The sequence below is a fragment of the Sus scrofa genome, chromosome 3 (genome assembly GCF_000003025.6).
Source record: "Sus scrofa isolate TJ Tabasco breed Duroc chromosome 3, Sscrofa11.1, whole genome shotgun sequence".
NCBI lineage: Eukaryota > Metazoa > Chordata > Mammalia > Artiodactyla > Suidae > Sus > Sus scrofa.
In genome coordinates this window covers 110,661,990-110,684,830 of record NC_010445.4, presented here as the reverse complement: position 1 = coordinate 110,684,830, position 22,841 = coordinate 110,661,990, and the positions used below count along the sequence as shown (strand labels likewise).

The 22,841-nt window shown below is 50.3% G+C and overlaps 1 protein-coding gene across 2 annotated transcripts in view; it reads left to right on the top strand.

The window, feature by feature from the left end:
• PLB1 (phospholipase B1) overlaps nt 1-22,841 on the top strand; it is a 135,314-nt gene that overhangs the window by 56,406 nt on the left and 56,067 nt on the right. For both annotated transcript variants that reach the window (XM_021087673.1, XM_021087674.1), the window contains exons 17-25: nt 97-171; nt 2,379-2,442; nt 10,377-10,435; nt 11,395-11,468; nt 13,002-13,045; nt 16,888-16,996; nt 20,431-20,482; nt 20,826-20,906; nt 22,486-22,551. In XM_021087673.1, the coding sequence (XP_020943332.1) occupies nt 97-171; nt 2,379-2,442; nt 10,377-10,435; nt 11,395-11,468; nt 13,002-13,045; nt 16,888-16,996; nt 20,431-20,482; nt 20,826-20,906; nt 22,486-22,551 (624 nt within the window). The remainder of the gene's footprint in view (nt 1-96; nt 172-2,378; nt 2,443-10,376; nt 10,436-11,394; nt 11,469-13,001; nt 13,046-16,887; nt 16,997-20,430; nt 20,483-20,825; nt 20,907-22,485; nt 22,552-22,841) is intronic.

The following is a 22,841-nucleotide window of genomic DNA, read 5'->3' as shown; positions in this document are numbered from 1 at the left end:
TCAAGTTGGCCAAAGGCATCGCCGGGTGACAAAACCTGATGATTCAAGATTACAGCTTTCTGGATCGTGGCTACAATGCATTATATTTCTCCCCAGGAGGATCCCTACCTGTTCACCTATAGAAACAGCAACTACCTGCCCAGGTTGCCCACACCCCAGGCAAAGTTTGAGGTATGGAGAGGTTTTCTGCAATTGACAAACATGCAAATGAGGGGTGGTACCTTGCTAAGTCTCTGGAACCTTCCACGTGGTTCCTTGTGTCCGAGGCTGGAGAGGGTAAAGGCACAAGTGTGTGGCTGTGCCCTGGGTGTGAGAAGCAGGGCTGCCTTTCAGCTCCGTCATTGAAAATGGCCTTGCACCAGCATCCTGTGGCTCGGGGGGTGGTTTGGGGTACTCAGCACTGCCCGTTCCCATCTGCTCAGCTGTGAGACAAGATTCCTCAGCCCTCCTCAAACCTCTGACAGATCCTTCTAAACTCATCTGAGCTTTATCTGAAAAGAAAGTTAAGGCAAAGGAAAGTGGTGAAATCTGAAAACAGCTTGGAGACCAAAGGGCCTCAGAGGTGGGCCCGCATCTGTCAGGCCCATCTCTCGCTCACGTCTCGCTTGTTACTCACCTCATGAGTCTTTTTCTGACACTTCCTGTCAAGACGAGATAGGGCACTTCAGGAAACACTCGAAGGTTGTTGTCTGCATTCCCAGAGAACTGGGGACCACTCACCGTTGAGACGCATTTGGTCCCGGCACCACTCTGCCTTCCGATTGGATAAAACAGGATGCCGTTTCCTTCCGGTGGTGGCGGCAAAGCGGGTGGCCTGGGCCTCCGCCACAAAGGCCGCACGATGCAGGGATGAAGGGATGATGTATCAACTTGTCCCATGCTTTTTCACTAATATCAGAGCAAGGAGCTACCGCTGAGAGTCAACATGGCACCTGAGTTGAGAGAGCTGGCTCTGGGTTCAAATCCAGACTCTTCTAGTTACTGGCTCTGTGTCAGTGGACAAGGTACTTAACCTCTCTGTGCCTTGGTTTTTCAAATCTGGAAAACAATCCCAGTCCTGCCTCATAGGGTTTTTATAAACCGTAACAAGTTATGAAGTATAAAGCACATATAACAGTATCTGGGGTGCCATGAGTTTATATAGGAGGGAGCACTATGTGCCTGCGGGATGCATTTACTGAGTACCAGCTGAATACACGAGGATGCAAGCTCAGTGAGGGCAGAGGTTGGCGCAGGTACCTAAACACTACTTGTTGAGTGACTGAATGGGTGGGTGGGTGGATGGATGCCAGGCATAGGAGATAAAAATGCAAATACACTGCTTATGCCAAGGAGCTCCGTCTAGCGGAGTCCCCCAGAGGTGAGAACACCATGTAATAAGCGCCGTAAGGTTTCCAAGGGGTATTCCGGGAACACGGGGGAAGAGGAGGAGACAGACAGGACAGAGTTGAGAAGGCTTCCCCAAGAGCGCCCATGACCTTGGCCTTGAGCCGAATGGATGGGAGTAGGGAAACAAAGGGAGCGAGAGGGAAAGAGAGAGCAGAGGGCAGTGTTTGGGCAAAGACATGGGAGCATGGAGAGGACGGAGGGTTGGGTCAAGGGGGAGGGTTCAGAGTGTCGGGGGGCCTCTTAGGCCCCACTGAGGAGGCGGGACCTCGTGCTGATGTTAATACAGAGTAAAAATAGGCTTATACAACCAACAACTTTTCTTTTTTAACAGCTGCACCCATGGCATTTGGAAGTTCCTGGGCCAGAGATTGAATCGGAGCTGCAGCTGGGACCCACACTGCAGCTACAGCAATGCCGGATCCTTTAACCCACGGTGCTAGGCCGGGTATGGAACCCATGCCTCTGCAGCAACCTGAGCCCCTGCAGTCAGATTTTTTAACCCACTGCGCCACAGCGGGAACTCTGGCCAACAATTATTTTCTCAAGCATCTGCGGTGCTCTGTTCTTGGCTCTGGACATACAGTAAACAAAACAGGACAATTCCTGCTTTCACTGAGCATGTAGGCCAGGGGGTGACACGTTCTGTTGAGAGAGAAAGAGTCACCTGTTACGGATTCAGGAGGCTGGGAAGAAGCCCTCGGGATGGGAGCAGTGACGCTGGAGAATGTGGCATGGTTCCAGGAGGAAGCGATGAGGCCTGGAGTTAGATTGATGAGGCAGAGGGATGCGAGAGGAGGCGCAGCCTTGGGAGCGTCTGGAAAGGACGTTGTGGGCACTCAGGTGTGAGTGTTGAAGGGGAGGCAGAAGTCCTAAAAGATGCTCAGGTTTCTGCACTAAGTGATATTTTCCCAAACAGAGGCCCAGTTCTCATCCGGTTTCCTGCCTTGCAAAGTGCATTTCTTCTTATTTCTCTGTGTGTCCCATTTCAGGTGAGAGAAGGAGCGGAAATCAGTTGTCCTGACAAGGATCCTTCTGACACGATTCCCACCTCAGGTATGTGGCCTGGATTAAGTGATTATGTATTTATTTATTTTTATCTTTTTAGTGCCGCACCCATGGCATATGGAAGTTCCCAGGCTAGGGGTCAAATCGGAGCTACAGCTGCCGACCTACACCACAGCCACAGCCACACCAGATCCTAGCTGCCTCTGTGACGTACACTGCAGCTCACAGCAATGCCAGATCCTTAACCCACCGAATGAGGCCCGGGATCCAACCTGTGTCCTCATGGATACTAGTCAGGTTCATTACCACTGAGCCACAGTGGGAACTCTCCTGGACTGAGTGATGTTTAAACGCCCTTGAGGTGTAAAACCATCAAAGTGAGAGCAAGCTTAGGATGCTGAGGGCTTTCCGCACAATCTGAGATACATCCGAGAGGTTTTCAAGGACGATAGAAACAGCTCTGGATGTAGACTTTGATTACCCTTTAACTAAAATACGATAACATTATCAGAAAGCATTTGCTAAGCATTAACTGTGTGTCAGGCCATGCTCTGCAAAGGGCCCAGCATCCGCGGAGCGAGTGGATGGCACTGTCCCTGCCATAAGCCTCTAGGGGGTGAATCTGTTCTCTAAAGAGCAAAACTCTTTTAAGCAGGTGGCAGAAATAACCAGTCCACACTCGGTGTCAGAGTCATGCAGGGCACACTCAGCCCTGGCCTGGGACAGGGAAGTGCACCGTCTCACCAACGTGCTGTTTTCACTGCTTCTCGATATTTCCAAAATGACTGTTGCTGGGCCATGAAAATGAGACACGTGGACTATTCTAGGCAGGGACCTTCCCAAAGAGTGGCTGCCTAAGGCTGAACCTTTTCTTCCTGGGAGCAATGGCTGTGTGCCTGTGACCATGGGAGGTGACAGGAGGGCCGTGTGGTGGCCCGTGTCTCAAAAGCTCAGCCCTGGAGCATTTCTGCGAAGGTGAGCTAGGTTCTCATGCCTGGTTCTCATGCCTGGTCCATTTATTCATTGATTTGTTCACTTGTTCACTCATTTATTCGATGATTGCTGAATGCCTCCTGTGTGCCTGCGAGGATAGAAAATGAAATTTGGAGACGGCCTAGGATGCGAATCTCTGTAGTCAGATTGTCTCCTTTCATGCATGTCTTAGCTCTGCACACTCAACCTAAGCCAAATGACTGGCACGTAGGTGAAAAATCTTCCCTCCAGGAGTGCCTGTCGTGGCGCAAAAGAAATGAATCTGACTAGGAACCATGAGGTTGCAGGTTCGATCCCTGGCCTTGCTCAGTGGGTTGGGGACCTGGCGTTGCCGTGAGCTGCGGTGTAGGTCACAGACGTGGCTCGGATCCCATGTTGCTGTGGCTGAGGCGTAGGCTGACAGCTGTAGCCCTGTCCTGGGAATCTGCATATGCCATGGGTGTAGCCCTAAAAAGCAAAAAGCCAAAAAACAAAAACACAAAAAACCTTCTCTCCAAAATGTCAGTATACAACTGGCTCTTGAGTAAGTTGCAGAGTAATGGAAGAGCTAATAAAGATCTCCCTCTCTCTCTCTCTCTCTCTCTCTCTCTCTCTCTCTCTCTCTCTCTCTCTCTCACACACACACACACACGCATGCACGCGCACACACATTTAGTGTTTAGTCGTTTCCCCCAGCTTAGTCACAACTCAATCCTATTGGTCAATTTACTAGCAGAACTTTGGCAGTAGAAACCAATTATTAGCTTCATATGCAAGCCCTCCAATAGCAAAAACGCAAAGATGTGGTTAGGTATGTATGCATGCATGGGGGGGGGGGATTTGAATGTTTTTTTTGTTTGTTTGTTTGTTTTGTCTTTTTGCCTTTTCTAGGGCCCCTTCCATGGCATATGGAGGCTCCCAGGCTTGGGGTCTAATCAGAGCTGCAGCCGCCAGCCTACGCCAGAGCCACAGCAACGCGGGATCCAAGCCGCGTCTGCAACCTACACCACAGCTCACGGCAACGCCGGATCCTCAACCCACTGAGCAAGGGCAGGGACCGAACCCGCAACCTCGTGGTTCCTAGTCAGATTCGTTAACCACTGCGCCACGACGGGAACTCCAGATTTGTATGTTTTAATAAGCATACTCTTTACAGTGAAATGCTAGCCATCCCCTTTTAATCTTATCGTTCCAAAAGGCTGATCAGTAAAGATTTTGCAGTCTGTCGAGATTGTGTTCCTGTCATGACCGTGATAACCAACCAATCTATGGGAGCATATCTGAGCATCTGAAAGCCAAATAGAATGTGGACTGCTTCGTTATCCCCTGACCCTGAATATCATCACGTTTATGGGCCCTTGAAGAGGTCAGCACAAATCTTGAGACCTTGAGATCTGAGATCCTCTGGTGATAGGAGCTGTTTGGATCAGCAGATGGATTGATCTAGCCAAGGGGGCGTGGGACCAAAACACGGGCGCTTGCCAGCTGGGTGGCGGCACCCAGACTCATGCTGGGCTGGCACCTCTGAGTCCCCCCCCCCCCCCGAAAAGTGCCATTTAGAAAAGCAGCCACAGCTAACGGGACAACAATGAAAAACATGTTCCATTACTGGGCTTGGTCTATGACTGGACATTTTCATCATACTTGTGGCTGTAGGGACAGGGAAGAGCCTGAGCACAGGCTTCGTTTTTATTACCTTTGATAGTTGTCACATTTTTGGTGAGGTCATTCACCCTTCTGGAGATCATGTTTACAACTTCTAATTGCAATGGAGGCATCTGATACATATAAAAGTAGATCATCTTACCTTGGCCCCCAGTGACTCAGCAGTTGGTAGGAGCCCAATAAAGGCAGGTTGAACTCCATCTGGATTATTGAGGATTTTGATTCAGCAAATCAAAAATTCCCCGGGTGGAAAAAGATCTTAAAAACCAACTAGACCCCAAAGTGCCTTCCACTAAGATGAAAAATAACCGTTTTACCTTCAGAGTTCTTTGCAAAAACCATCTCTGGAGCCCCCTTTTCCCCCCATCTCTCCCAAACCTATCCCCAGATCCGCCTCGCTAACAGGAAGTGATATTGCAGAACAGGACAATAGGCTACTGTCTTCATCAACAGGCCACGGCCCCTGGCAGCCTAGGTGCCTCACTCTCATGCCATCTGGGGCCCCGGTAATGAACCTTTTCCACTGATCTTGGGGCTTTGGGATGAGATACACAGAGCTGATGTAAGTACTTTTTACTACCAGTTGCCATGTATAAATGCACGCATGCATGCATGCTTCCAATTTTCCCCTCCTGCTCCATGCATACGTGCAATTTTCTGAGTGCCACCTCCTGTGGGCTTTATGACGTCCTAAGTGCTTACAGCGTTTTGTGTTACTTTACGGCCCTGTCCCTAACGTAGTTGAGATAACGAAGAAAAATACGTTCCGTCTGAGAGATGACTTAAGGTCTTCGCAGTGAGAAAGAGAGTAGCATTTTGTAAACAGAAGAGCAGTAATCAGGAGCCAGAGGGGATGTGGCTTGTTGGCTACTTATCGAAGCCAGCTATCTTGAAGTCGAGTTGCTAATTCATAGTAGCTGAAAATAGGAATCCACAAAGCTAATTTTCTGCCACTGTCACTGGTAGTATAAATCAGAACAGCTCATTTATTTTAAGCTATTGATTCCTCTCTAGTAATTTACTCATTTGGCTAAACTGAGCTATGCAAATGTTGATATGAAAAATGCCCAGGTTACAGCACTGGGTGACCACAAGGAATTTCACCTCAGTGGGAGCCAGGGGTGTGCCATCCAGCAGACACCACCTGCTCATGAGTCTTGTAACCTTAACCTAGCCTGTGACTAAGAAGTAGTGATGCCCTGGAGTTCCCATCGTGGCTCAGTGGTTAATGAATCCGACTAGGAACCATGAGGTTGAGGGTTCGATCCCTGGCCTTGCTCAGTGGGTTAAGGATCCAGTGTTGCCGTGAGCTGTGGTGTAGGTCACAGACACGGCTCAGATCCCATGTTGCTGTGGCTCTGGCGTAGGCCGGTGGCTACAACTCCGATTAGACCCCTAGCCTCCTGGGAACTTCCATGTGCCACGAGTGAGGCCCTAGAAAAGGCGAAATAACAAAACAAAAAAAAAAAAAAAAAAAGAAGAAGAAGAAGTAGTGATGCCCCATAGGGAATAGCAGCCTGCTTCTCCCCTCAGTGGGACCAGCCTACTGAGAAAGTTCAATCTCATCCCAAGACACGTGGATGAATGTATTTCCCTTCCCTGCAGTTTCCATCATTTTAAAGCTTTGAGAACTATCAAGTCTCTGACACAGAGCTTCTTCCTTAGCCTTGAATTCAACAGAACATGGTTCTTGAGCTCCTGCTCTGTGCCAGGCACATATGTTTTCATATACACCCATGTTGAAGCACTTCAAAGACAGAACGAGGCCCAACCTTGTGCCAGCGTGGCAGAAGTCTTTAAGTCTCTAAAATCTGAAAGCAAGAGAGTTGGGCAGCCCTAGCTGACAATCAGGAGAAAGTTGGTTTTGCAGTTTACAGGCCCCGGTGGTTTCCATTGTGGGGTTACACAAGCCCAAACTCCCAAGTGTTAAGTCTTTTTCTTGCTGTTCCTTTCCATGGCCAGTGGGTAGTTTCCCCCATTCTACACTCTAGTTGACCATTGCCTTGCTGTTCGTGATCTTTCATCATAGTTTGGATGGCCTTCTGATAAGAGGCCCCTTCTGCAGAAATCTTGATGAGTTAATGATGTGTTTATCAACGTCTTTCCAGGGGGTGGACAGTTTGTACCAGATAATGGTGAGCTAATCAGCCCACACAAATTTAATCTTATCTCTAAAGAGTTCTTTCCCCAAGGAGAGCAATTGCTAAAGTGCTTTGCTGTGCTTCCAGGCTGTGTCTTTATCACGCATGATGATATTTACAAAGCTCAAACCAAGGTCTCCAGAATATCAAACCGATGAAATGGGTGTCAGGCTTTATTTTAATAGGATCCCGGATGAGTCCACCTCCTACAATCTAGACTTGGTTCATTTGGTTTACTATCTCATACAGGTCGTTCCTTGCAGAATGACCCACAGGAAACCATCCTTCCCCCAACACACATATCAATCTGGTTACACACATATACACACACATAGATGTGGGTGTACCTGCACGTGTGTCTCCTTTCTGTCTGCTACAAATTTAGGAGACTAGAACGACTAGTTTCAGCTGCCCCTTTAGCAAACCCTAATGTGCTTTCAGAGCCAATCTATCCGTCTCATCCAGGTTTACCAGCCCCAAAGATTTCTCCTAGCCTTTGCACACGAGTTAGTGTGCCCAGAATTCACTGTATCACACATTTTGGCAACAAGAATATGGTGATTGACTGTCATCATCAGGAGCTAAAATAAACCCTCTAGAGTTGGGGGGGGGTGTCTTATTTTCCATTTTGTTGCCTTTTTTACCCAGAGCCTGATTTCTTTGACAAGAGGTCATTTTAAAGTTCTCGGCCCATGGATGTGTGCTAATGCGTGCAGCTGGCTTTGTGATTTGATATTGTTCTTCTAACCACATAGCCTTGGGCCCACCCCAGACCTACTAAATCAGAAACTCTGAGGGTGGGGACCAACCATCTGTGTTTTAACAAGCTCTCCAGATGATTCTGATGCGTGCTCACACTGAAAGACCTAATCTCTATATTCTGCATACACACACTCACAGCTATGTATGCGGTGGATTGCATGCTGTCGCGGGGAAGAGGCAGGGACTTTTACTTTTCCAATGAGAGCAAATCCCCAGTGGGGCTGGCAGGTCCCCATGTGCAGACCGCATGGAAGTCAGGTAGACGAGATGTCTCTGTGGAGGGAGACAACGGGGGCGGCGGCCGGTGGGGGGGGGAATCCCTTTGAACATTGCACAGCTTCCCAAGCAGGTGTCATTATGTAGCCTGACTTGCATGTGGATGGGTCAAGTAGGCTATATGCAGTCCAGCTGGGTCAAAAGCATCTTGTTCTCTGGTTTCACTGCCCAATGTATAGAGCAACTTGGCAACGAAGGGCCGATGAGAGCGTCTCCTTGCAGACAGATTTCAGTCTATCCATCTTAAGCAGTGGCCCTACTGAACTGATGGGCTTCTTTCCCCACTGGAGTAGCAGGCCACCTCCTGGTACAAATGCTACATTAGGCTTCTTTCAAGACTGAGAGGTAATTGACAAATTAGCACGGCACCACTAGAGCCCATGGAAGGCACATCTGAGGAAAGATGGAGCTGTATCAAAATCGGGGTGATGGAGTTCCCACTCCGACACAGTGGGTTAAGAATCCAGCTGCACTGGCTCAGGTCACTGCAGAGGCGTGGCTTTAATCCCCTGCCAGGTGCAGTGGGTTAAAGGGTCTGGTGTTGCCGCAGCTGCAGTGTAGGTTGGCAGCTGCAGCTTGGATTCAGTCCTTGGCCTGAGAGCTTCTATATGCTGCAGGTGCAGTCATAAAAAAAAAGTCAGGGTGACTTGGGAGGGGTATTCTGGGGGACTGGGAGATACGGGGCGGGGGGGAGTAGGAGGTGAGTTCGTGATTTGAGAGGATGGAGCCACAAGTGCAGTAAGGAATTTAAGTGTGGTTCCCAAGATGCCCTTGCATTCATGCCTATAGGTGTCTCAAGCAAAGGAGTAGACAGAGGATTGGTGTATGGGTACGCGCGTGTATATATGGTGATATTCACGTTAACCTCCTAACCTGTCAGCCAGGCACAAAAGGCCCGTGGCCCTAACGTTCTTCTCCAAGGTTATTTTTTGTTAGTCTCTTTCCCGCGCCCTTCGCATAAGTCACACTGTACGACTCTGGATGTCAAGGGCTCTGCCATGCCACACCCCTCCTTATGCTTCTTTCTCCATCACCTGCCTCATTCTCCTTCATCTTTATCTCATCCTATCCTGAGTTCAAACACTATTTCCTCTATGAAGCCTACTCTGAACCACCAACCCCTACCACCACTGCCACCCACAGCCCTGGGGGTAAATCATCTCTCTTGATATGAAATGTTGAGAATGGGTAAATCCATAGCCAGAAAGCAGTGACCGTCACGGGCAGAGGATGGGGGTGAGGAGTGACTGCTTAGTGGGTGCACGTCTCCTTTGGGGCTCATCAATATGTTTTAGAACGAGCCACGGGCCATGGTTCCACAACACGGAGAGTTTACCCAATGCCACTGAATGGTTGACTTTAAAATCGTGAGTTTTGGAGTTCCCGTCGTGGCGCAGTGGTTAACGAATCCGACTAGGAACCATGAGGTTGCGGGTTCGGTCCCTGCCCTTGCTCAGTGGGCTAACGATCCGGCGTTGCCGTGAGCTGTGGTGTAGGTTGCAGACGCGGCTCGGATCCCGCGTTGCTGTGGCTCTGGCGAAGGCCGGTGGCTACAGGTCCGATTCAACCCCTAGCCTGGGAACCTCCATATGCCGCGGGAGCGGCCCAAGAAATAGCAACAACAACAACAAAAAAGACAAAAAGACAAAAAAAAAAAAAAGTTGTGAGTTTTATGTTAGGTGAACTTCACCTTGATTAAAAAAAAAAATAGCCAGTGGTATAAAGGCATTTCCCTTTTCACTTTAGAAAAACTGCTCTGATTTTTTTCTAAGATGATATTTTATTCCAAAGAGCAACAGAGCCTAGAATAGATGAAGTAGTGGGTTTCACCTCCACCACACCCCTCACCTTAGCCCCAGCTCACGTTGCCTGGGACTGCTTCACGCCCTGAGGGTAACTGCCCACCGTGGCATCAGGTCCCCCCCACACACCAGGGCCACCTTCCAGCTCCCCAGCCCTGAGTCCACGTGCCCAAGGGGGAGACTGGCTGGCAGACTCCACGGCTGCTACTGCTGAGCTTTTGGATAAGGATGGGCTTTTCATGGTGTGGTCCAAACTGAATTGCTTTGAAAAATGGACTTTGTCGCAGTTTTGCTGGAAGTTGCTCCTTTGTTTTCAGAAGAGACAGGAAGCCCAACTTGTGCTCATCTGTGTTTTCCTTCTCAGTTCACAGACTGAAGCTGGCTGACATCAAGGTCATCGGAGCCCTGGGTGACTCAATCACGGTGAGTTGCTGGTGGGAGAAGGAAGGGCCAGGAGAGGAGGAGAGTTTGGTTAATAGGAGAAGCTTTGATTCGTATCAAAGGATTGCAAAATACTTGACTTTATGATATGGTGCACAACTTTTTCTTTTTTTATTTATTGTCTTTTTTTGCCATTTCTTGAGCCGCTCCTGTGGCACATGTAGGTTCCCAGGCTAGGGGTTGAATCAGAGCCATAGCCGCCGGCCCACGCCACAGGCACAGCAACTGGGGATCCGAGCCACATCTGCAAACTACACCACAGCTCACGGCAAAGCCAGATCCTTAACCCACTGACCAAGGCCCGGGGTAGAACCTGCAACCTCATGGTTCCTAGTCGGATTCATTAACCACTGAGCCACAACAGGAACTCCAAGTGCACAACTTTTTAAAGAAGGGGTGGATTGTAGGGAGTTCCCATTGGGGCTCAGTGGGTTAAAAACCTGGCTAGTATCCATGAAGATTCGGGTTCGATCCTGGGCCTTGCTCAGTGGGTTAAGGATCCGGCATTGCCTTGAGCTGTGGTGTAGGTCGAAGTCGTGGCTCGGATCTGGCATTGCCATGGCTGTGGCGTAGGCTGGTAGCCGTAGCTCCACTCTGACCCCGAGCCTAGGAACTTCCATAGGCTGCAGGTGTGGCTGTAAAAAGACAAAAAGGGGGGAGGGGAGGATTGTGCCCTGAAACATGGCCTTTGGAAAACTGTACACTGCCGTCTAATTTTCAGAGCACTTCTGCCAGCCTGGATCACTAGCCTAGACACTTCTGTCACCTGATCCTGGTCTGGGCAGGAGTTCAAGCTCATTTCTGATGAGGCAGGATGCACGTCAAGACGTGGTACTGTCACAACTCTTGATTCTAAAGTGCCAGGCGTTCCAGCCCAGCTGGGACAAGAACAGGGGCACTCTGGTGGGCGGGGAACTCAACCCCCTGTTGTTCCCTCTCAGGCAGGTAACGGGGCCGGGTCCAGGCCTGGGAACGTCCTGGACGTCTTGACTCAGTACCGAGGTCTGTCCTGGAGGTGAGTGCAGGTGTGGCAACGCCCCGAGACGCCTCGTGGCAGGAAGGGGAGGACCCCTGAGCACGTAGAAGACAAGTTCTCTAGCAGAATGATGAGTCACCTATGCTGTTCCATGAGAAACTTCTAGGTTTAATTTAAGGAAGGTATTTATCAGCTTCCCCAAACCACTCGCTGCATTGCCCAAACAAGCTGGGACCTGAGCTGCAGCAGTTTCGGGGAAAAACTACTCAAATATTTGGGTTGGAAAAGACTTGGCTTGCACGTCTCCCTCTGGGCTGTGATCTCAGGAGGAGGCAGCAGCCTTCAGAACCAGAGTTGTGCCTGAGCCCCAGCCACCTCCTCTTGTGGCTTTGGGCAAGTTAATCAACCTCTCTGAGCTGGTCTCCTCATCTTTAATGCAGGGGCAACAATACTGCCTTAGCATTGTCTCAAGGCTTAGAGGGAATTTAAAGGCCCAGCACAGTACCTGACACCAAGGTACTGGGATCATTGTTAAAGGGCCTTCGTTTTACAGAGGAGGAAACAGGGCTCAGAGAGGGCAAGTAATCTGTCCAAGATCACACAGATAGTGAAAGAGCAAAAGGTAGAACAGATAATTCCTGACCCCTAATCTGGTGCATCTGCCACCATCACGTACAGTTTTGTGCAGGCTTGTTCCTGCTCTACCAGGAATCCAATCCAGGCCACCACAAGCTGCGGTGAGCCGCACCCCTGCGTTATCTCTGTGCTTTGAAAGCTCAGCTCCTGCCAAGCACGAGAGGGCAGGTTTGGTGTTTCCTCAGCCTGGACCCGGGATCTCTGGCACCGACTTGAACCTGAGTGTGGAAGCCCTGGCCTCCTGCCTGATGATGCTACACAGAGTCAAGCCCCAGACATTTTGAGAACCTTTGAAACAGTCCCAGACATCCTTAGAGAACGAGGAGATGTGGAAAAATGGGGAATCCAATCAGCTCTGAAATGCCGCCTATTTTCATGCCAAGAAACCATCCAACTTTGATTTCCTGGGAACTGGAGAAGTAGCTCTTAAGATGGCTTGTTCTCTGGAAGCTACCTTTTAGGGTTTTCCCCAAACCAAACAGGAAGAGAACCATGAAGGCAACCCCCCCCCCTTTTTTTTTTTTGTTTTAGCTGTGTTTTCAATAGTAATAATAATAATTAACAATGCACAGCTGCAGTCCCTAGCTGGGGCAGGGCTGGGCTCTGCATTCCAGAAAGGGCCACTTTCCCTCTGGAAGCCGGTGCTGGAGGGGACCCTTCCTTCCCCTGCCTCAAGGTCAAAGCTCAAAGTTAAAAACAAAGAACTCAGCCATGACGGTTTAAACCCGTGTTTTGTTTGGACCGTCCGGTTTGTGGGGCAAGGAGAGGGGACGTACTGTATTCTGGTTCTTTTTTTTTTTTTTCCCCAGTTTTTCTACAAAAATAAGGAGGAAAGGGCAAGCCCCCTGCTCCCAGGGCGTTTCTCTGAAGGTGAAAGGTGTTTCAGCGTCGCTGGCATTTTTAACCTTCCTTTTCTTTTTTGTCCCACCAACGCAGCGCTGGCGGTGATCATAATCTCAGCAGTGTCACCACCCTGCCAAGTGAGTACTGCCTGGGGTTCGGGGCGGGCTCGCGGCGGCCGTGCGCGTTTCTGCAGCGCCCCCTGGCGGCGCCGGTGGGCTTGGCAGGGAACCTGGCGGTAGGAGACAGCCGCGTTCGGCAGGGGGCGCTGCTTCGCCGAGGCAGCCTCCCTGCTCTGCTGCCTGAGCATAATTAAAGACTTCAGAGTTTTTTTTTTTTTTTTTTTTTTTTTTTTTAAGAGAAATTGTATTTGTCCAAGGAAGGAGGAGAGTAAGACGGAAAGAATGCTCAGGCCAACAGTTAGTGCAAGGCATTTTTAAGAAATGATTGAAGAAGGAAGGGAAGGAAATCCATTTTGGCTTTGCCTGTCATTCTGAGCAGAGCAGTTTCTGGGAGGCATCCATCTAGATGTGGGCTGCATTAGGCACCACTGCATACAATGACATTGAATCCCTGTGTGTTGCTTTGGGAAACGCTGCTATTGTAGCACTAAGAGATGAGGTTACCCGGTTTAGGCTGGGCAAGCACACCCAGACACCCACATTCTCCTTAAATTACTTCACTAGCAACCTGCTTGGGATGATTTTTTTTTTCTTTTTTTTTTTAAGCCTGACTACATTCCCTGAATGGTCCAGTCTGGTCTTTTTATTCTCCTTCGTGCCCACACAGTGCCTTATTCTTCAAGTACACATACAACACATGTTACAATTGAATTCTTCTCCCTTAAAATCTTCTGGCAATAATTTTGCTTGAGAGGAATTTAATCGGCCCCATTCTCGTTTCCTTTTCTTGGGATTATCCCTGGGTAATACATCTTTAGAAGCTAAGAAACTATCTGAGCTTTAAGTCACGGGGATTTTGATAATAGAGGTGGCTTAACCTCCCCACGGGCAGAACTGCTTGGGCTTCACGTGTGTCATCTGCTCTTGCTATTTGCAAATCCTGTTGAATTTAAGCAGGTACAGTTCTATGGCACAAGCACTGTGTCTTCTTTATTTCTAGGTCCACACACAAGTGCTATAAGTAAGCTCCGCCATCGCCAGGAGGTGGTTTGGTTGCTTTTGTGAATGTAATTGACTGGGCTGTGAGCTAGGCCAGCATATACAACAGCTCTCTAATTCCCGTGCTGTTATGGTGGGTGAGACGAGAGGAAATTATCAGACTCAAGACCTTTCACTGGGAGTTCCCGTCGTGGCTCAGTAGTTAACGAACCCGATGAGGATCCATGAGGATGCGGGTTCCATCCCTGGCCTCGCTCAGTGGGTTAAGGACCTGGCATTGCCATGAGCTGTGGTGTAGGTCGCAGATGTGGCTCAGAGCCTGCATTGCTGTGGCTGTGGTGTAGGCTGACAGCTGTAGCACCGATTCGACCCCTAGCCTGGGAACCTCTATATGCCAAGGGTACAGCCCTAAAAAGCAAAAAAAAAAAAAAAAAAAAAAAAAAAAAAGCGTATAAGACTTTTCACTGAAGGGATTTCTACAAGATTGAGACAATATCCCCCAACACACTTAGCCCAAGGACAGAACCGTTGCCTGTTCAGACTCCCTTGCTAGCATTGTAAAGACAGACTGATTGTAGGGACGGGGTCATCCATGGGGAAATAAGCACATGGAAATATGCTGGAAAACTTAGGAGAACATAGGGTCAGACCAGAACCTCAGTTCAGCTCCCTCCTCAGCTGAATCCAGCAAGTACTCCAGTGCTGGGTGCTTGGGAAACAGGAGAATGATGCCTGGCCAGACGACATCCCTGAAGCTCTTTAGGGCCATGTCTCCCTAAAGACAGACACGTGTACCAATAATTGTAGCCACCTCCAAAGTTTAGGGGAAAGAAAATAAGAAGGCTGTTAACACTGCCTTTTAAAAAGGGACTTTAAGAACTGGAATTCATCAGGTGAAGAAAGAGAGAGAGGCATGTTTCTGGCAGCGGTAACGGCGCACCAGCAAGTCCTTGCCCTGTCCGATGGGTAGTGTCTTTCTGTGATATTCCTGCTAAGTACCTAACTGGCCTCTGCTGGGTTCCTCCAGTAACGGGGAGTCTAGGACAATCTCTTCCAACTTCAGAGAGCTCTAGTGATCTCACAGCTCTTCCTTCTGTTCAAGAGATCAGAGGCATTGCCATCCATTGGTACAACGCCCCCAAAGCCACAAGGAATGAGTTCAATCCATCTGTGCTGTGTAGACCCCATGGCAGTGCTTGTTGATCAAGAGCACTCTGCTGGATGGTGTGGTGCCTGAAAGTCTTGACTGATACCCATCCAGTGTCTAGCCCACATCCTAGTAGCTTTTGGGCCAGGGGGAAGTACCATGTACTGGAGCCGAGAGACTGAGATTCTAGCTTGGGATTCTATTCTCAGTAACCATATGACTTTTAACAATCCCCCCCCAGCTTTTCCGAACTTGGAGTTATTCTTAACACGTCCATAAGAATTTATTGAGCATATGCAATGGTGTAAACAGATCCTGCTGTCAGGATTTCTCAGCCAAGTTGGGGAAGATGGGAAAGTGAAAAGTCAAGTGTAGATCCAGTGTCGTAAAGGCATTAGAATGCATGAGATTGAAAAGATGCACAAAATTGGCAAGCAGTTAGACTGACCAAGGTGGACGGGGGAGGGGAGAGCGCCTAACCATCAGAAATGAAAGAGGAGACACTAGTCCACAAATAAAAAGGACTAGGAGATGACACTTTGAACAACGGTAGCAATGGTATGCCAATCTGTTAGACAATTTAGATGAAATGGACAAATTCCTAGACAGACACAAACTACCGAGAACTGAGTCCAGAAGAAATAGAACATCTGAATAGATTTAGAAGCTGAGAGATCCATCATTGAAAGACTTCCCATCTGAAAGAAAAAAAAAAAAAAAAAAAAAGCCAGGCTGTTCTGGTTTCACTGGTGACTTCCCTCAAACATTTAAAGAAGAGATAATACCAATTCTTCACAAATTCCTCTCAAAAATAGAGGAGGAGGGACTACTTCCCAGTTGAGTCAATGAGGCCAGTATTATTGTCAATTAGGCCCTAAGGCCAAAATAAGACAAAGACGCGGCAAGGAAAGAAAACTACAGATCAGTATCCCCTTTGAATATAGATGGAGGCGTTCTCAACCAAATACCAGCAAACCAAATCTAGCAAGTATAAAACCGATCATACCCCATGACCAAGTGGAATTTATCCCAGGAATGCCAAGTTAGGTTAAAATCCGAAAACGTGATATAGTCGCACATGGGATCTTTATTATTTGCCACTAAAAAGGAATGAAGTACCAATTCATACTATAACACGGATGACCATTGATAAAAAACTTGCCAAGAGAAAGCAGCCGGAAACAAAAGACATCGTGTATTGTACGATTCCCTTTATACGAACGTCCAGATTTAGAAGCCAACCTGTAGAGACGGAGAGTAACTTAGAGGTTGCCATGGAGCTGGGAGAAATGGGGGGAGACAGCTCATGGATACAGGGCTCCGTTGGGGGTGATGAAAATGTTCTGAAGTTTTTTGGGGGGACAGTTGCCCAACTGTATGAATGAACTAAAAGCCATCAGGTTGTACTCTAAACTGGCGAATTTTATGACATGCGAATGAAGCAATTGCATATTTAGAGAAGAAAGCAAAGTGCCTGAGAGCAGCACCTGAGCCAGCCTGGCATTGATTCAACCCTACTTCACAGCACCTGTGTGTGCTGCCCCCGTGGTTCAGCACCAGCCTGCTGGATGGTTTGTTTCACTGCCAAGTGAACAGTAAGCCTGAGAGCTGTGGGGTGGGGCCCCTGCTTTGTCCCCAGCCCCCCCTGGTGCTTATCAAAGGAATGTGGAGATGGCTTTGGGGCAGTGACTACACTTATCTCTTCCATTTCCAGACATCCTCCGGGAATTCAACCCTTCCCTGAAAGGCTTCTCTGTTGGGACAGGAAGAGAAAACAGCCCTGGGGCCTTTCTAAACCAGGCTGTGGCAGGATCCCGAGCAGAGTGAGTGGGGGGCCCTGGGGCGGGGGCGCGGGGGTGGTGGTGAACCACACACATCCTCTGGGAACCTCTAGGTTGACCTAGACTGGGGTGTATGGTTGAAGGTTGGGGGGTTGGCCTAGGGCAAGGGTCTAAAGTCAAAGACTGGATGGGGTGGGCTCTCTTGGGGTTGTCCCTTCTTGTGGGACACATAAACCTGCTAGCCCACCCCTCCCTGGACCTCCAGGAACTAGTCACAGTTGATTCTGATGCCAGGTACATGCTTTGAGCAGTTGACTTTGCCTCCTCTATAAACCTCATGTTCACCTAAGGCAGCGGCCGTGAGCAGACTCTGTCTGAGTCCCAGGTCTTATCACTCTGGCAGTGCTCTGCCTTTCCTGCCCTCTTCTCCTCCTCTGCCTCCAACTTGCTTTTCAGGCTGCATACTTGGCATCCTTCCTGGCTACTGGGAAGAGCGCCAGTCTTGGGGGCGGGGCTTGGGGGTGGTCTGCGCCTGAGCCCTGGCTTCTCCCCTGGCCTCTCTAAGCCTTGGCCTCTAAGAACTGGGGCTGACCCTCTCCCACGGGGCAGCTGGGAGGCTCAGTGCCATGTTGAATGGGACAGTTCCAAGGAGCTGAAAATCATGCAGACACATTGGGTTGGGATAGTGGTCCCAGCAGCCATGCAGCAGGGCTGCACGACCCACCTGGGGAAAACTGTGAGTGAGTGACGGGACAACAGGGTCGTGGTGGAGGGTTCCAGCAAGCAGGGTCCAGCTCTCCAGGTCCTACAGCTCCAGGCCTCTCCACAATTCCGGAGCCCTGCATGCCTCTTGGGATTTGCTGCCAGGCCAGCAGACCAAGGCATGCCACATCCATCTAGGAAAAGTGAACAGAATGATCCTTTCTGATGCTCAGTCCTATGTTTCTTCCAGAATCATCACAAACCTCACTTTACCATGTAGTTCCAAGGGATTCCTAGGTTTTGGTTCCTAGATCCCCTGAGACCTTCTCCCAGCTCTCAGCACAGCCCTGAACAGCAGTCCCCACCAGAGGAACCCTTATTTATCCATGACAGGAAAGGGCACACATGGACCAAAGCAGATATCGTACAAAACCTAACAGTTCTTGTAACAAATTCTGTGGCTTCATTTTCCTTTTGGTGGGGGAGGGGTGAAAGGCATAAAATTTTAGGCTCATGTTGCTGTGACCACAATCTTGCTTTTTTCCAAGCATGTGTCAGCTGGTGGTTTAAGAGGAGAGGCAGTCTGGAGGTCCTGCTGTGGCACAGTGGGTTAAGAATCCGACTGCGGCGGCTCAGGTCACCGAGGAGGCACAGGTTCAATCCCTAGCCTGATGCAGTGGGTTCAAGATCCAGCATTGCCACAGCTGCATCGTAGGTTGCAGCAGTGGCTCAAATTCAATCCTTCGCCCTGGAACTTCACATGCCGCGGGTGTGGCATTTAAAAAAAAAAAAAAAAAAAAAAAGTAGGCGAGGCAATTCCCAAGATGATTAAGTCAGGAAAGCATCCAAGAATGAAACGTCAGTTTGAAAGCATAAACGTAATGAAAGCAGCGAGTGATTCATATGGCCCTGGATCTCTTCCCTGCATTTCCCACGGCCTTGGGGCTCTTTCCTGCAAGGAGTCCCTTTGTCTCCCTTCATCCTGAGTTTAGGGAAGAGTAAGGGACTATTATTCCAGATTATTGTTGTTGCTATGAGACGAAGAAACTGTAGCACAAAGAGGCAGCACGGCCTGAACAAATGCACTGTCTCAACCATGTGGGCTGTGGTCTCTGCATCCCACAGGCTCTGTTCCAGGTCTGGTAATGACCCCTCCTGCCCACAGAGCAGGCGGACATTTACAGAGTATCTTCACACTTGTTATCGGCAGTGTCCTGTGCAGTATCTGTGAGGTGACAGGGCAGAAGGTCAGATGCCCATGTTTTGGTCTTTTTTTGTCTTTTGAGGGCCTCACTCGCGGCATGTGGAGGTTCCCAGGCCAGAGGTCGAATCGGAACTGCAGCCACCAGCCTACACCACAGCTCATAGCAACACCGGATCCTTAACCCACCGAGCAAGGCCAGGGATGGAACCCGCATCCTCATGGTTCCTAGTTGGATTCATTAACCACTGAGCCATGAAGGGAACTCCCCATGTTTTCTGAACGAGAATACTGAGGCTCGGCGACACCCAGCAGTCATCCCCAAACTCTGGTCCAAAGGCAGAGCCGCTGCCCCGCCAACTTCAGAGCCATAGATGAGGAGGCAGAGGCCCAGAGAGGGAAGTGGTTTACCCAAGTCTCTGCCCAGGTTATCTGACACCTGCCGGCTGTGACGAAGCCCAGGCCAGTTGGGCTGATAGTTAAGAGAGGACAAGGACCACGAGTAAGGCTTCCTGCCAGGGGCTTTATTGATGATGGTGACGATGGCAGTGGCGATGACAGTAGAAGAAACTCAGGGGATTGTTTCCAATGTGATGTTTACCACGTGCTGCTCTAAGTTCTTGATGGGCAATGTATTTAACCCACCAGCATCTCCTGGAAGGTGTGCTCGCCACCCCGCATCTTACAGAGGAAGAAACTGAGGGTTTGCAAGGTTATGTACTTTGCCGACGTCTCGAAGCTGCTTATTCTTAGTTCCTGGTAGCAGGAAGCAGGATTCAAACCCACACTGCCTGGCACCGGCTCTTAGCCTCTCACCCCACGGGGCTGCTTTGCTCATCTCTGCTAAGACCCACTAAGATGGGGACAGTTGGATTTCTCCCTTCTCTTTTTGGATTGAGAATTTAAGTCACATTCCTGCAGGTAGCAAGAGGCAACCAAATGTCAAACCCAAGTGTGTCTGACTCAACCGTGTCACCTTGACAGTAAGGGCACCCTTGGAGTTCCTACTGTGGTGCAATGGGATTGGTCAGTGGCATCTCGGGGGTGCTGGGACGCAGGTTCCATCCTCAGCCCAGCACCGTGGGTTAAGGAGTCGGCATTGTTGCAGCTGTGGCCTCGGTTGCACCTGCAACTCAGATCTGATCCCTGGTCCGGGAACTTCATATGCCATGGGGCAGCCGCAGAAAGAAAGTGAGGGCACCCTTGAGGCTGGGGCCATGGCACCTGCAGAAAGAGCCCTGCGTGACGTGACAGACTCATACTCAGCCCTGCTTGGCCTGAGTAAGCCTGGCTTGGAAGAGAAAGAAAAATAGATAATTAGATACACCAGTCAGAGAACAGCCCCACTAAGGGTCACCCCCTCAGGTGTAGGGTGCTCTCCCCATCCCAAGGCACTGTCACGACTCCCACCCCCAGCAGAGACCAAATGGGGACGAGCTGCGTGACAGGGCATGGCCTTTGGTCTGGCTTCCCCCACTGTGTGTCTTGTTCCCAATTTATCTGCTATGTCCCCTCCCAGCCCCAGCTTCATGCCCCTGCTGGTCTCATGACTTCTTCTCATGCGTCCCCACAGGGACTTACCTGCTCAGGCCAGGAGGCTGGTTGACCTGATGAAGAATGACACGGTGAGTCTGGGGGAGGTGGCACCTGGGGCCACTTGGGGCAGGACCGCCCAGAGCAGGGAGTGGGCAGGAGGAATAACGGAGACAGAGAGGGTCAGCCCTGGGGGTGGGGGACAGGGCCACATGGGAGTTCAGAGGGTCCACCTTTAAAAAATAACAACCAACGACTTAGTACCTGTGACCTCTGACCTCAGGACCCCCAAACCACAGATCGGAAATTGTTAATGTCCATTCAGCCCTCTGGTGTGTGAGGCCCCAGCCCTGCCACCTCCCCACATCCCTTTGTATTTTCTTGGACTTGACTCTGGGGAAAGGCATTCACTTGTTTGTTTCCTGTTCATTTCAGAGCATAAATTTTCAGGAAGATTGGAAGATAATAACCCTGTTTATAGGAGGCAATGACCTCTGTGACGTCTGCAACGACCCGGTAGGTTTCCAGGCTCTCACCCAGGACGTCCCCGGAAGGGATTTCCACCTGGGGTCGCTGGAGCAGGGTGGGAACAGATCCAGCCTGGACTGTGCTGAGGGCCAGGCAGACATGGAAACACAGGCTCTGTCCTCAAGGAACTCCCACTGCCAGGTGACAACTCCCCATCCCCTCATGGTTCTTGTGCTGACACAGCAGAGAGGTCTGGGATCAGAATTGCTGGACCCTGGGATTTGGTGAGGAGGCAGGGGCAGCATCAGAGGTTTATGGAGAGCAGGAGACTTTCCAACTGGGGAACACAAGAAGCTTTGTCAGGCAAAGTTTAAGAAGCGGTGGGTCGGGAGTTCCTGTTGTAGCTCAGTGGGTTAAGGACCCAGCGCTGTCTCTGTGAGGATACAGGTTCAATCCCTGGCCTTGCTCAGCGGGTTAAGGATCCAGCATTGCCATACGCGGTGGCATTGATTGCAGATGCAGCCCAGATCTAGTGTTGCTGTGGCTGTGGTGTAAGCAGGCAGCTGCTGCTCTAATTTGACCCCTGGCCTGGGAACCTCCATGTGCTGCAGGTGTAGCCATAAAAAGGAAAAAAAAGGAAGGGAGAGAGGGAGGGAGGGATGGGTTTGGGTCTTGCTGGCCTGGGAGCAACTACCCTGAGGGGTGGCCTTGCCCCCCAGACCCTTCCCACCCTACTTTCCTGGCATCAAAGTCACCAGGGTCTGGGGATTTCAAGCTTCGATGCGAAGGGCCCATGGTGGGGTGGTGGGATCATGGGCCCCCCTCCCTTGCTTCCTTTGAAGTTTTGATCCACTTGGTGGAGTCAGGCTTTTGGGGTTAGACCTGATTCAGAAAAAGGGTTCCACTGTTTTTAAAAAACATTTAAAAACCACAAGTATCGATATAGGTAAAAATCACCATTCAAATATATTTACACTTGGGGAGGGGGTTCCCAGGACCCCCTGCCCCTCTCATTATCACCCTCAGTGATTCGATCTGGTTCCCAGGCACTCAAGGCTCCAAGCAGAAGGACCCTAGGTCCTGAGACTGTCCGAGGCGCAGGCGATCTTAGAGGTCTCCTGCTCCAACACCATGTTTTATTTATTTACTTATTTTTATGGCCGTACGCATAGCAAATGGAATTTTCTGGGCCAGGAATTGAATCCGAGCCACAGCTGTGACCGCCACCAGACCCTTTAACCCACTGCACTGGGCCAGAGATCAAACCTGCACCTCCATGGCAACCTGAGCCGCTGCAGTCAGATTCTTAGCCCACTGTGCCACAGCGGGAACTCCCAACACCCCATGTTAGAGGGGCCTGAGGGGTGATGTGCTTTAGATAAGGCCTTACATCGAGTCGGCATGAAGCGGATCCAGAGCTCTCCATAGCCCCATGCGGAAGGAAGTGTCGCCCTGAGGACTGTGGGATTGGTGCGGAGGCTGGGGCCCCAAAAGGCAGCTCTGTGTTTTGGTGTTTCCCACTGTGGCTGAAATGCAGGAAAGAGGGGGGACCCAAGAGAGGCGGTGGCCCTGGTCTGCAGAGAGACCGGGTAATGAATGGGGTTAGCGACGTTTCCTCTTCCTGCAGTTCCGCTACTCCCCCGAGAACTTCACCAGCAACATCGGGAAGGCTCTGGACATCCTCCACGCTGAGGTACGAAGCCGTGCAGCCCAGCCCCGGAGCCACTCATCCCCAGGCCTCCTTCTTGGGCTTCCGTCTTGGCCTTGAGGCAGCTCTGGCTTCCTGCCGAGACCTCGCTGCCAGGTCCCCTTCACCTGGAGGCCAGCACCAGCCATGCTGTCAGTCCTGGTCCCAGCAGCCTGAACAGATAGGTCTCAGCAGGGAGCAGGGGGGCAGGGGAGGAGGCAGGGGTGAAGGACATGGGAGGGGACAGGTGAAAGGCCACGGGCCTGGCACCCGGCAAGAAGAGCTGGCCTGGAGTT